The following is a 15,331-nucleotide window of genomic DNA, read 5'->3' on the forward strand; positions in this document are numbered from 1 at the left end:
GTGATGACTCAGCTCTAGTCTAACCTAGACCTGTTCCAGTAGAATTGAAATGTGGAGTTTTAAAAACCCACATGCTGAGTTTCCAAATACCTTGAATCCATTTTGTGTTTTAGAGCTAAAATCTCACCTTCTTTAAAGTCTGAAGAGCATGACGGGAAATTGCATGTAAATTTTACAAGTGTGTAATAATTTAACACTCTTTCATTTCATGGTAGAGAATGCTAATCAATTGTCCGGTGTCAGTGGGTCTATGTACAGGGTGACAGAATGACATATATTTTACTTCAAAATAAAAATATGAACCAAATTCCAATTCATGAATTTGCCGTCATCATTTTAAAAATACACTTTAATTTAAATGAGAAATTGTACACGATGTAGCAACTCCCCAAACTGGATATTTCATGGAAAGCTTCTCATGGAGGCAATATTTTCTTTCCTTCTATTTCCTTCCTTTCTTACCTCCCTTTCCTCCCCTTGTTTTTTTTTTTTTTAAATAATTTTTAATTTGTTCGAAACATTATGTAAACATCCCTTAACTTCAGAGAAGGTGACATTGTACTTATTAATGGTTATGAAAAATAATCTGGGCTGTGTTGGGCATTTTCAGTTTATTAGTACGTTGCTGTTTGTGCCAAAACAGTTGGTGTGATTTCCCTTTCTTTTCTTTTTGAGATTGATGAGGATGAGCCCTTATTTTTGAGTTTGATTGAAGATCTCTTCCCAAATATTCTTCTGGACAAGGCAGGTTACCCCGAACTGGAGACAGCCATTAGTAGACAGGTAATACATTTCACGGGGCATCAAGTACCGTGTCTGTTTCACCTGAATTTAATAGGATTCAAGTGGAGCTGGTGTGACCCCAGTCCATGGGTTCTGAGAACAAGTCCCGAGGCCGTGACTGATATTTTAAGGGAGGTTGTTGCACATCATTGATAGAGCTCCTCCTGCCAGAGGGTCTCCTGCCATCGCACAATCGCACGCTCAGTTGGCCACGTGCTTGTGGCCATGTTACCGATGGAAACCGTTCCCCACCAAAGTCCAAAACGAAATATGATGGGCCAGCAGGGGCCGACGGGTCTCAGTTGGTGGCCTTGCCCACACCAGGTGTGGTTCTGTCTGCCTCCCTGGTGTTTGCCACATTGCTATGATATCTGGGCTCCTGCCACCAAGTGTCCTTTGCAGTGATTTTGTGTGGCTCCTCAGCTGTCATTGTTTTTCCCCAGGGTCGCTTGTGACTCCTTCCTTGGGCTCTGGGGGATTTACCACACTCTGTGTACCATTAGGTGTCTGGAGTTCCCATGATACTTGGTGCAACTTTAACTTTTTGTAGTCTTCCTAGGAATGGACATGAATTAGTAAACCTTGTGCCTCAGTTTCCTACCCTCGGAAGAGCTTGAGAAAAAAAGTTGTATAGAAATGGTGATTACCTCATAGTATTAAATACATTTTAATTCCTTGAAGATTTTTGTTATAAAAATCTAATATGGTAGTATGTAGTGGATATATAACAAATTCTTCTAACAAATCTGTAGGTAAAAATCTTAATCTCCTGATCAGGTAAGAGTTATAATTCATTTTGCAAATGGTTTCTTTATCTTATGACTAAATTAATTGTACCATTACCTAAAAAAGCTACATATAAAGTAATTTATAAGGTGACTTATATTAGTAATTTGTAGCATATAAGAAAATATGAAGAGCCAATACATAGCAAAAAGTGATACATGATTATTATCTGAAAGTTTTTAAAGTAAAACTAGAAACATCATTTATAGTGGGCGTAGCATAGCATGATGATTAAGAGCATGGACCGTGGAGCTGAATTTCTTGGGCTCACATCCCCACTCCATAACTTTACAAGTAATAATCTTGGGCAAATTTCTTAGTGTCTCTGTGCCTCAGTTTCCTTACCTGTAAAGTGAAGATACCAATAGTATTAATCTCACATTGTTATGAAGATTAAACTTATAATAGCTTGGCACAGAGTAACTTCCATACATGTATTTGATAGATAAAAACTAGCCAGTGGATTTATAGACATAGCTTGAAATGTATATGGAATTTTAGTCAAACCTGGTATGCTAGAAGTTTTCCTAGTTATTAAATGTCATCTTTTAAAGTCAACATTTAAAATACATTTTGGTATTTGAGTCGTTATTCTTAAGTTACTCCTAAGATGTACATACAATACAATGTTCACATAAACATATTCAATTCCCAAAGACAAATGTAGCTTGCCTTATTAGCTTGGCATAACATTTCATTGTGTTTGGCCTGCTTTTTGTCTATGTATATGTAGTGTTGTATGCACTATATCTTTTATTTTGGTAAAATGCATAATGTAAAATTTATCATATTAGCCATTTTTAAGTGGACAGTTCAGTGGCATTGCAGCGAGTCACATTATTGTGCAAGCACCACTACCATCCAGCTTCAGAACTTTTGTCATCTTCCCAGACTGAAACTCCATACCAATTAAACAATAATTCCCTATTCCTCTATCCCTATCCCAACTCCACGTCTGTGCTTATTTTGAGCACAATGAAATGGCCTAATGTGAGAGTTTTGTTGTGTTTTCAGGTTGAAGAAGCTGGGTTAATCAACCATCCTCCATGGAAATTGAAAGTCATCCAACTATTTGAAACCCAGAGAGTTCGGCATGGAATGATGACCCTTGGGCCGAGTGGGGCAGGGAAAACTACTTGCATCCACACCTTAATGAAAGCTATGACAGGTGAGGGAGCAGCCAAGCTGTGTTGCTCTGGGTGACACATGTAAATAGTTGTGACACATTCAAATGTCCCAAGAGGGACACAAAGGTAGATACATTAATATATTTTTATAGGAGAGAATGTTGCTTTACTGATTAATGGGTACATTTTAGAGGTAACATATTACGTTAATGGACCACAGAGGAAAAACATTTTTTTCCAGCTTTATTGAGATACAGTTGACATATAACATCGTGTCAGTTGAAGGTGTACAGTGTAGTGATTTGATATATTTATTTATATGTTGCAAAATGACTGCCACCACTGCATTAGCTTTCAGCTCTGTCTTGTCACATAGTTACCATTTCTTTTTTGTGGTGAGAACGTTTAAGATCTACTCTCTTAGCCACATTTAAATAATATTTTATACTTAATACTTATAAGCTGTACATTAGATTCCCAAACTTGTTCGTCTTATAACTGAAAGTTTGTACCTTGATCAATCTCTCCCCATTCCCCTCTTCCCCAACCCCTGGTAAAGATCACTCTATGAGTTTCATTTCTTTAGAGTCCACATAGAGTAAGTCCTCACTTAATGTCATCGATAGGTTCTTGGAAACTGTAACTTTAAGCACAATGATACGTGGAACAAAATTGGTTTTACCAAAGGCTAATTGATATAAACTAGAGGTAAGTTCCTACAGCATATTTCCAGTCATGAAACATCACTAAACTTCTAAATAAAGATCCCAAACACTTCTAATAGCAAACATTCATACGAATGTGAGCTATACATACATTTAAGAAAGATTAATATAAACAAGTAAGATAATTCTTTCCCGACCCGCTTATTCCAGGTCAGGGTCGTAGGTGGCCTGAGCCTCTCCTAGCAGCACAGGGGCCAAGGTGGGACCCACCTCGGACAGGACGCCCTCTCTTCGTGGGGCCACTCCCACACACCCACACTCATTTAGATTGGGCAATTTAGACACACCAGTTAACCTGATGTGCACATCTTTGGGATGTGGGAGGAAACTAGAGTACCCCAAAAACCTACGCAGACATGGGGAGAATGTGTAAACTGCACATAGACAGTGGTCCTGGCCAGGAATCATTTTTTTATTTCATCAACATTATAACAAAACACTGTTGAACAAAGATGACATCATTTAAGGATCTGCTGTATAAGTATTTGTCTTTCTCTGTCTGATTTATCTCACTTAGCATAATGTCCTCAAGGTCACAAATGGGAGGATGTTCTCCTTTCTCATGGCTGAATAATATTCCGTGTGTGTGTGTGTGTGTGTGTGTGTGTGTGCGTGCGTGCGTGTGTGTGTGTTGGGTGGGAATTAATGCTCCCAAGGCAGCAGTCATATCCTCATCCAAAGGGTTGGTGGCAAATGTCCCATTTCCTGTCTTTTAGCGGGCTACCACATCTGCGATAGCTCAGCAGTGCACCCTTCATTGGCTTCTCTCCTTTTCTGTCTCATTCTCTCTTTCCCCTGACTCCAAAGTCCCAGCACCCACATCCTTGTCTCGGGCTTTGCTTCTGGGGGAATTCAAATTAGTACAGTGGGTATGGCATGAGAAGCTCTGTAAGGCATGCTAGATACCTAGGTTTTATTCTGTGGGTGATGGGAATCCATGGAGCTGGAGCGTGGTGTGGTGGTGTGGTCAGCCCTGTGTGTAGAAGACCATCTGGAGGTCATGTGGAGAATAGACTGGGAGACAGGCAGGGCAGTCTGGTGTCATAAGAAGGTGACAGCAAAAAAAAGATACCTAGTCTAGGGCAGAGTCCACAAAGGTGGCTTGTCACCATGCAACAGCTTAACCATTTGTTTCCTTCTACCTGCCCCCAAAGAAAGGAGAGTCTGTAAGACGAATCCTTTCAGGGACTTTGCTAAACCTTTGTGTTTGCTCCTTATGCCTTCCTGTTTGGTCCCAGAAAGATGACTAGACAGTCAATGATGAGTAAGATTTCCTTCCTCACGGAAGGAACAACTCAAGGCAGACGCAGTCGTGTGGGGACCAACAGGAGAAGCCATGGGGTTCACAGAGATGGGCCCACCTTCCTCAGGCTAAGGAAAGCCTCAGCCTCTGTGGCTGCATTCCTTCCCAAAACCTGCAGGGGAAGTGATTTAATGAGGTGCTCTCCATCTATTCATATGCATTTAAGTTTTTGTCCCTCGGGGAAGTTGGGACTTAAGGTCCAGTTGTCTGCAGGCAATGGTGATCGACTTAAATTGGTTTCCTATTAGGATGTATAGGATTCACAGATCTTGAGATTGACAAGCTTTATCTCCTTTACTTCCCCACCAAACTAATAAAAGCTGATGCAAGGCCCAATTCGGGGCTTCCAGTCCTTGAGCCTCCGCACTTAAACTCTATAACATGACTACTGTCTTTTCTTAACCCTGCGCCACCCACCTTGCTCCCCACAACTCTCGTCACGTGGGACGTGACAGTGGAGTGATCAGGACAGTTGCAAAATGCCTAGGAGGAGAATTAAGAAGGCTTAGTTTACCCAACATTTTGAACGTGAAGCATTTTTTTTCTTAGAATGCTTTTATAAAAATATTATCGTATTCTAAATGAAGATGACACAATTCCTCCTAGTACCATCATGAAATACTTTTTGGTAGTTTTTCTTATATGGGCAACAGAGCAGGTCCGCTTTTTACCTATGATACTGTCATACACTTTAACAGTTTGCTGGCCTTCTGTAAGGGTTGATTAGATTTAAAAAAGTGTTGCCGGTCTTATGGACGTCATGTTGAGAAAGCTGAATTGTGATTAAGTTGAACTTCAGCACCATAAAATATTACAAACAATTACCCTGATTCTTTTGGTGATTTTGAAAAAAAGAGAACTCTAGTGTGATTTTCTAAATTGGTTTTAATGTACCACCTTTTCTGATGTGCACATGTCGACCTTTTACACAGCGTGTAATATGTGTCATCTATTTTTATGGTTTTATACTTTAAGCCTTACTCTTTGCTCCTCTGATTATCAACCACAGTCCCTTACGTGTAGAATCTAGACCATTTAAGAGTAGTTTTAGAGTTTGAAGGATTCAAATACCTTTCTTGAGATTGGCCACAAATGAAAATTCTTGATTCTTGGAACATCAGTTTAACTTATTTTTCCCAAATAAGCAAGAACACATCTCAGCAAATCAAAGCTGACAATGGAGAAGGTTGAGGCATTTTCTAGGTGATACTAAGGTACAAGATTTCATCTAGTACACCACAAACCAAAAGGATTTTGAACTGTGGAATTCGAAAACCTTCCAGATTATATTAATTCCTTCATCAATTCCAACCTGGTATCCCTTTTCTCCTCTTCTGTAACATGCAATTTTCTTTTACAGAAGATGAAAACAAAAATGCTTTAGTCACTAAAATGTGATGAGGCTAATTATGATAACTTGGAGGTGCAGTAAGACATAATTTTTTTTACATGTAAAATTATTTATTATATATTATATTCATGTGATACTATATGACAAATGTATGTTGTCTGACTAAATTAAAAATGGAAAAATTTTACACTCTTTGATGAAGACCAAAGTAATAAGTATCCTAATAGTTGTAAATAAACTTCCATGTATTCGTAGTAAATACGTTTTGTTCCAACTAAAAATTATTGTTAATATTTTATGGGGAACAACGTGATTCAATATGCTTTATTATTTTAAAAATGCATGTTGAACAGTGATTTAATGGCCTAAATTAAATGTTGGCTTTTCATAACAGTCATGGGTACAAAGTCATCTTAGAAAGGTACTGGATTCAAATGAAAGAAGGATACCAGTAGCCACCTAGCCTAAATCTTGGTATTCATTTTCAGGCACAATTGCCAATATTTTCAAAGCAATGTTGCATTTTTATTTTTCGGACACCTGCTGACAATATGCCACAAATTAGTGACTATTGCCTAATGATGACTTGTCACCAGAGTTGTCTAAATTTGGATTTGGATTTGGTACAGATTGTGGAAAACCACACCGGGAAATGAGGATGAATCCCAAAGCGATTACAGCGCCACAAATGTTTGGTCGGCTCGACGTGGCCACAAATGACTGGACGGATGGGATATTTTCTACTCTTTGGAGGAAAACATTGAGGGCTAAGAAAGGTAGAAGATGAGTTACAAGTATTATTTTTGATACGTACTGCTCAATAAAATTCTTGGTGGCTATTTAGAATTAGTAGAATATCTACATTCTCCATATACTATCTTAGCCAAGACCAAGAAGTTATCAATCAGTATGATATTTGTGAATGTTGAAATACTGAAATTATTGATAAGTGTATTTAAAACCCCCCTCACCTTCCTTTTGGTTCCAAAGGGAACAATTTTCCTTTTGAAAAAAATATTTCTCTATTCCTCTGATGTCAGAATAAAATAGATGGAAAAGGCTGTTCAGGAAAATTGGTAGTATTGAATGAAGTGATTTTACCATAATTGTTTTCACTGAATATTTAAAAAATATTATCCTTACTTAAGGGCACCCTATTAAGAAAAAACAAAACTCTTCTATAAAATCACAGGAGGAGGTGGGCTTCTTAGGGAAGAAAATTATGTATATCAAAAATGAAGTCCCGAACAGATTATTCTGTTTAGATGTACTATGCTAGTGTTTGATGGTGGTTTAAGGAAACTCAGTAAGGCTACATATGTGTATGTATTTTTTCCCCCGGCCTTTTATGGGATATTCCAGGGGAGCATATCTGGATAGTTCTTGATGGTCCAGTAGATGCCATCTGGATTGAAAATCTGAATTCCGTTTTGGATGACAACAAAACGCTCACTCTCGCCAATGGTGATCGGATTCCCATGGCTCCAAACTGCAAGATTGTTTTTGAGCCTCACAACATTGACAATGCTTCTCCTGCTACGGTCTCAAGGAATGGGATGGTTTTCATGAGTTCTTCTATCCTGGACTGGAGTCCTATTCTTGAGGTATGATTGGAGGCTTTCTTTTCTATAATGAAAGAAGGCAACAGATCGTTTAGCATTCTTCTCCAGTGCGTGCTGATTTTTCTGCACACTTGCCGTCTAATTGCATTCTAAAAATTCATTTTTTTTTCAGTTACAGTTGACATTCACTATTATTTTATTAGTTTTAGGTGTATATTATCATGGTTAGACATTTATATAATTTATGCAGCCAGGTGGGTACTAGACTAATTGGTGGGATCACTGAATAAATTACATAAATGGAATTGCATTTTAATGCTAATCTTTATGGAGGATCCTTGAATGCTCTGGGACAGTCAAACCCAGATTGCCCCTTATAGGTTTCTTCAGTGCTCTTTTAATCACGTTAGATCTGATTTCCAACCATTGGGTTGTGGAGTAATTGTAAGGCCCAGGTGAATCAATAAGCCCACCAAACTGTGACTGAATAAGTAAAATGTAACTTTATCACTTTGGGGATTCATGACAGTTTTAAAAGGTACTCATTTACATGGAGTTTGGGGCAACCATCTTAGAATATTAACTTGAAGAAGACAATTTATTAAAATTACATATAATAGATTTTTATTAGATTCAATAGTCATAATATTAGTTTTAAATTTGTACTTATAGTAATATTTTAGATAATATGTCTTCAATTCATGATATGGTATATTATTTTATTACCATCAATATATTCTGGAATATATTGCCTATAATTAGATTATAATTAAATGTCTTGTGTACTTATTTTACCTAATAAATACTATATTGTAAGGCAGAATGTTTATTAGATAAGCCATATGTAAAATATTTTTTGACATTGTTAGTCAAATTTATTGTTTTCATTTATGTAACTTTTCTGGAGATGATTTTGATAGAAAACTAATGAATTCATAATTTAGATAAAGTAGATGTTTATTTTATGTTGCCATTAAATTTTTATGGTTCTCTTTCTGTATTGGTATATCCTAAATTATGATAAGTATCTTCAAAATTTATACAACCCCAAGTTTCAAAAGGGTTTAACTTTGATAAAGAATGAAGATGTGAAGAAGGGGATTATATAACAAAATGATTCTGACATAGAGTTGGAAATTTCACTAAAAATGCTTCTAAAGATTTCAGATTTCACAATTATCCATCCATTAAGGAGCATACAGAGCAAGGGTTTTCAACCCTGGTTTTGCAAAAACAATCACCAATGACAGTTCTTAAAATACGAATGATTGGGTCACACCCCAATCCTACCAAATTAGAATTTCTGGGGAGGAGGGTGCAGAAGTTGTTTTTTGTCTTTTTAAAGCCCCACAAGAGATTCAGGCTTGGTAACCACAGATACAGCAAAGTTCAAGTGAAAATGTGTTTATGATGTTCCCCAAATGCTTCCAATTCACAAAGGCTTTACAAATTCGTTTTATGCTGCTAGCTAACGAATATTTAGAGTTTGCTATTTATGGAATAAGTTTCAATTATGTTCTGTCCATGGTGCTGCCGTTACATTAATGCTACACCTACCTAATATTTTCACCTACTTTTAAATAACGCAAATGGTTAGGAAGAAGCAAGACTCACAAAGAATCTGGTTGGACATGCTGAGAGCAGGGCAGAGTACCTCTGAGAGACTTAGAGGGCAGAGCAAGGGAGAAGGTGTTTGTGGGGCTCTGTCAGCTTTGGGAAGCCACACTGATTACTTGGCCCTGTGTATGAAGTATTTTGGTTCCCTCAACTTGAAAGTGCTATGTTTTGTTATTGTGCGTGTGGAACCATGGTAAATTCATGAACTGATGAGTAATTTGGAATCAACCTTTCATTGCTTTTGTTCAGAGTTTCTAAGAATGAGCTCACTTCTTGATGCCGAGGGAACTTGCTTCAACTTACGAAAATATTGTTTTGTTTTAAGTGGCATTTTGCTGTGAATCACATGCACGTTCCTAATACTAGGTTCTATAAATGACTAAATTCTCCATTTTCCTGAGTATTCTTTGATGTTTTTCTACATTGGTTATTGATGAAATTAGAAGACATGAAAAGGGAACAGCTAGTTGTGATAAATCTTTGTTTCCCATTTTGTAAAATCTGGGCATGGATTTCCTTTGTTCATATTCTATTTTTCTTTTTCTAAATTATTTCCATATATTTGCCTCCTCATTTTTTTTGGGGGGGGCAGGGAGGTGGAGGTCAGGCTGAAGACCTGTGGGCCCCTTCCTGAAGCTCTAGCCTAGTTACCCACCGCCTCTATGAGCATATTTTAATTAAGAACTGAAGACTTTTTCTCCATCTTGGACTCAAGACTTGACCACATATGTAGTGTAGTAGATGAATGTGTAGACGCTGGTGCCAGACTCTGGGTTTGAATTCTGGCCTTCCCACCTGCTGTGTTTCCCCGAAAATAAGACCTAGCTGGACAATCAGTTCTAATGCATCTTTTGGAGCAAAAATTAATGTAAGACCCAGTTTTATTTTACTTTAATATAAGATCAGGTTTTATATTACATAAGACCTGGTATAATATAATATAATATAATATAATATAATATAATATAATATAATATAATATACTACCGGGTCTTATATTAATTTTTGCTCCAAAAGACGCATTAGAGCTGATTGTCCAACTAGGTCTTATTTTTAGGGAAACGGTACCAGCTGTGGGATCCTGGGCATGACACTTAAATTCCTTGGGCCTCCATTTCCTCATCTACAAAAGGAAGATAATAATTCCTACTTCACTGAGTGGTTTTGAGCATTAAATGAGTTAACCCATGAAAGAATTTATAGGAAGGCCTGGCCTATCCTAAGTGCAATATATTCACTAGATACTATTATTTTTATTGTTAATTGGTATTTTAAAAACTTTTGTCCAAAAGTGGCCATTTTCCAGGTGTGCTAATAAATTTAATTAATGCATTAATCTGTAAACTCACAGGGTTTTCTTAAAAAACGCTCGCCTCAAGAAGCTGAAATTCTTCGTGAGCTGTACGCCAAATCTTTTCCCGACCTGTATCGCTTCAGTATTCAAAACTTAGAATTCAAGATGGAGACGCTTGAGGCCTTTGTAATCATGCAAAGCATCAACATGCTGCAAGGACTGATCCCTCCGAAGGTAAATCGCTCCATTTTCTAGAGAATTTCTCTCTTGTTAGTGGAGCCATACTGTGCAGTGTGATATTGGAAATTGATTCTCTTACTGCTGTGGGGGAGGGGAAGGCGTTTCAAACATGGACCCTGCATTGTTTTTTTCCATCCCCCCCCCCCCCAGCAAAGCAAGCCATAGATTTGTAATTCAGTTGCAGGTTCATAGTCATCGAATAAGCATTCTCAGTTGATTTTGCAAACCATCTTGGTTGGTATTCCTAGAGATCAGTCCTGCATTTGTTCCCCAGCTTTATTCATCTTTCCCTTGTTTTTGTTTTAGGGAAAAGCTGTTGTCCCTTTCAAATCTTTGCAATTTTCACTGAAACCACAAAGCAAAGTTTTGGTTGGAGAATTCAGTAGTTAAAATTTTTCTTTCTTTGGTGCTTAGGAGCAAGGTGTGGAGGTCAGTCCAGAGCACCTGGGGAAGCTGTACGTTTTCTCCCTGATGTGGAGCGTCGGAGCGCTGCTGGAGCTGGAAGGCCGGCGCCGGCTGGAGCGCTGGCTGCATTCCCAGGAAGCGCTGACCTTGGACCTGCCGCCTGTAGTGGAGACCGAGGCCACCATGTTTGACTATTACGTCACGTCTGATGGTGAGCACGATCTCTTCCATTCACATGTAACACACAGGAATAGTTATTTCCAAATGGGTAATATTTACACACTAAATATACATGTATATGTATATGTATACACACACATATAGTATATCAAACAATACGGTGAATGTTTAAATTAAAAATTTAGTAAAAGACATATTGCCATGAATCCCCTTCAAAATACTCCCTGTCACTTCGAACACACTTATCCCATCATTCTTGCCACTTTCTGAAGCAGTTCTGGAATCCTCTTTAATTGTGCTCTTGTGGCTGCCTCGATGATCTGAATCATTTTGACTTTGGGGAAGAGTCAGAAGTCTCATGGTGCCAGATACGGTGAATAAGGTGGATGAGGACACAACGTAATGTTTTCATTTGACAGAAATTGCCATACCAGAAGTGATGTGTGGAAGGGAAAATATATATATATATACGTATATATACATATATACGTATATATATATATTTTTTTTCTAAATGGTAATTAAAACTCTCGCTTGTAAAATAAAATGAAAATTTTCATGTGTGAAGAAAGCTAATTGTTCTTTTTTAAATATTTATTTTGATTGTGTCCCAATTGCACACTTTCCCCTTGTTAAATATGTTATGTATATACTGAACTTTTAGTGAGTTAAAAACAAATTTAAAAAAATCCCCAAATCAGATCCATTTCAGCTTTTCATTTGATACAATCAGCAATGTATGTAAAAATTACAGTGTGTGAAGTGTGTTGCCAAATACAGTAGTACCTTGGTTTTCGAACGTCTCCGTTGATGAACATTTCGGTTTACGAACGCTGTAAACCCGGAAGTAAATCTTTGGTTTTCTAACACACCTTGGAAGTCAGATATATCACGTGGCTTCTGCTGAGTGCAAGATCCTGAGGCCTAGCTGTCAGCTATTTTCGGAACTTTCAGAACTCGAACTGTCTTCTGGAACGGATTACGTTAGAAAACCGAGGTACCACTGTATATGTGGTATCTGTACATCTATTCTGTATATATACTTTAAGTATTTATATGTGCATACATATACAAAGTACATGTATACACATATATGAAGTACATATGTACAACATTTATGTATGGCATCCTAGGATCTTTTATTTTTGGACTTACAGTTAAGGAGGTGGGTAATGAAAAGCTTGTAAGATTTGACATTTTAAAATTTTAGGTACATACTACTGTCACAGTGTTCTGCATTTTTAGATACACTTTATATTATTGAAAACCTGCATATTTAAAAAGAAAATTCCAAAATATGTCTTAATATTTCCTCCAGTGCCACTTTGAAACAGTTTCTGGGGAAATTTTGACTCAGCTAACACATACTTAAATAGTACTTTGATCTGTGATTCTATGGGGAGTTTTTGGAAAATGCCTTCATGAGATGTCAAGCATGTCTGCTCATTACAGTTAGTTAATTATGAATAGGAGTATGAACAGGTAATGTTCTCCGTTCACCTCAGGTAAATGGATTCACTGGAACATGTGTACCGAGGAATATGAATACCCTTCTAACACCATCCCAGAATATGGCTCCATTCTGGTGCCAAACGTTGACAATGTGAGGACGGACTTTCTAATCAAAACCATTGCTAAGCAGGGCAAGGTATGGCTTGTTAACTTTGGTTAAAAATAGCATATTTTAAAATGTCACTTGAAAACACAGAGCATCCTACATTTATGTCAGAATATTTTATGCTGCTGTTTAGAATAAATGAAAAGATTACCCAAATTAGTATACTTCTTTTGTTATTCCCCAATAACAGTATTAGAGTTGAATAGCTCTAATTCATAATTAATTATTTCTCTGTATTAGTTAGAGAGAAAGTGAATTTTGACTTTTTTTTCCAAAGAGAAATCCTTCTCTTTGGATTATTATATCAGTTTGCTTGGGCTGACATAACAAATTACCACAGACTGGGGGGCTTAAACAAGAGACATTTTGTTTTGTTTTATTTTTACACAGTTCTGGAGGCTTAAAGCCCAAGATTGAGGTGTCATCAGGTTTAGTGTTTTTCTGACGCCTCTCTCCTTGGCTTGTAGATGGCTGTCTGTCTTCTGTGTCTTCATGATCTTTATCTGTGTACAGACAACCCTGCTGTTTCTTTGTCTATCCAAATTTCCTCTTATAGGGACACTAGTTAACTTGAGCTACAGCTTTTCTTAATGGCCACATTTTTAACATAATCAACTCTTTAAAGATTCTGTCTCCAAATACAGTCCCATTCTGCGGTCCTGGGAGTTAGGGTTTCACGTATGAATTTAGGAGGACACGATCCAGCCCAATGGCAATCATTTTATTGTATAATACTTCTTGGAATTTTTTCTCAACTTCTGTTTTAGGCTGTGCTGTTAATTGGTGAACAAGGAACAGCCAAAACAGTCATAATCAAAGGATTTACGTCAAAATACGATCCTGAAAGTCACATGGTCAAGAGTCTGAACTTTTCTTCTGCAACCACCCCGCTAATGTTTCAGGTACTGACTCTTTGGTATTGTGCATGGAGCCCAGGTTTGTGATAAACTGAAGGCTCCAAATCGTCACTATTCTTTTGTGCTCACTGAACTGCCATCTCCACTCTCACAGCTGTGGTAAATCCCCTCCATATGTCTTCCATTATTTCTGTTATTCAACTGCAATGGAATCTCTCCCTAGTTGGATTATAATATATAATCATCTTAAATTATGGAGAAATGAAGAGCTTATATAAAGTGTTTGAGTCCTCAGTACTGTTTAAAATACCTACCCTGTTACCCGAAAATAAGACCGGGTCTTATATTAAGTTTTGCTTCAAAAGATGCATTAGGGCTTATGTTCAGGGGATGTCATCCTGAAAAATCATGCTAAGGCTTATTTTCTGGCTAGGTCTTATTTTCAGGGAAACACGGTATGTACAAAAGGTGTGAACATGCAAAATCCAAAACTGGAAGACATATTGTTTATGCCTTCATCGAAACCTACTTCCTCTCTCTACTGTCTGCTTTTCTCTGGGTATTACTATTATTCTAGCCTTTAAGCTATACACACTGGAATCATCTTTGATTGGTCTCTTTTGAATCAAGGTCTGTTAATGTATCAAAAGACATACTTTTCACATCTCTTTCTTTTTCTTCATTCTCCCTGTCTACCTCTACATATTCAACTTCTTCATGATTCCACACCAGGGTGTTAGCAGGCAGGAATCTCCAGCTGGTCTTGGTTCAAATCTGACTCTCTTCTAGTTTCACTTTTATTCCCCTTCCAGTCTCTGGTTCCTATATTGTCACTTTTCTCTTGTGGTTCTTTGACTTAACATTCCAGGATGGCTCCCATTATCAATTGCAACAAGGGATAAAAATCTTAGAATCTTAGCATCTTAAAGATTTCACCTTATCCTGTCATTGAAGAGTGTCCACGAAAAACATCCAGCCTAAGAGAAAACATGTAAGAGTTTATTTGAACCAAACTGACGACGATTGCCAGGAAGCAAAATCTCAACCGACTGAGAAAATGCTCCGCGAAATGGCAGTTTGTAGCTTATTTTATACATAGAATCAAAAGAGGAGGGTTACATGAAATCCACTGGGATAGATTAAAGGGGTGGGAGAAAGCAAAGTGGAGAACTCTCTGGGATTGGATAAAAGTAAATCAGAGAGATAGGTACTTCTTTCACAGAGGTGGGTACAGGATAGTTAATAGTTCATAGAGATGTTAATCAAGGGACAAGAATAATAATGAGGGATTCTGTACTTTCCTGCTATGGTCCAGAAAAAGGGATTATTGACATTCCAAGAATGTCATTTTAGGTGCAAACAGACAATAGACAGGCCCACTGAAATGCATAGATTAACTTTATGAAGGAAGCTGAAGATGTGACTTCCCACGATGGCCCACTTAGTTGTGAAATAATTTTTTACACTCACGCCATCTTATGTG

The 15,331-nt window shown here is 37.5% G+C and overlaps 1 protein-coding gene across 2 annotated transcripts in view; it reads left to right on the top strand.

The window, feature by feature from the left end:
- The window catches only part of DNAH5 (dynein axonemal heavy chain 5), a 241,550-nt gene that overhangs the window by 133,142 nt on the left and 93,077 nt on the right, over positions 1 to 15,331 (top strand). For both annotated transcript variants that reach the window (XM_081054213.1, XM_081054212.1), the window contains exons 40-47: positions 676 to 783; positions 2,584 to 2,737; positions 6,705 to 6,851; positions 7,438 to 7,679; positions 10,606 to 10,782; positions 11,203 to 11,404; positions 12,879 to 13,021; positions 13,759 to 13,893. In XM_081054213.1, coding sequence (XP_080910339.1) covers positions 676 to 783; positions 2,584 to 2,737; positions 6,705 to 6,851; positions 7,438 to 7,679; positions 10,606 to 10,782; positions 11,203 to 11,404; positions 12,879 to 13,021; positions 13,759 to 13,893 — 1,308 coding nt within the window. The remainder of the gene's footprint in view (positions 1 to 675; positions 784 to 2,583; positions 2,738 to 6,704; positions 6,852 to 7,437; positions 7,680 to 10,605; positions 10,783 to 11,202; positions 11,405 to 12,878; positions 13,022 to 13,758; positions 13,894 to 15,331) is intronic.

Source organism: Rhinolophus hipposideros (genome assembly GCF_964194185.1).
Source record: "Rhinolophus hipposideros genome assembly, chromosome: 7".
In the NCBI taxonomy this organism is placed as follows: domain Eukaryota; kingdom Metazoa; phylum Chordata; class Mammalia; order Chiroptera; family Rhinolophidae; genus Rhinolophus; species Rhinolophus hipposideros.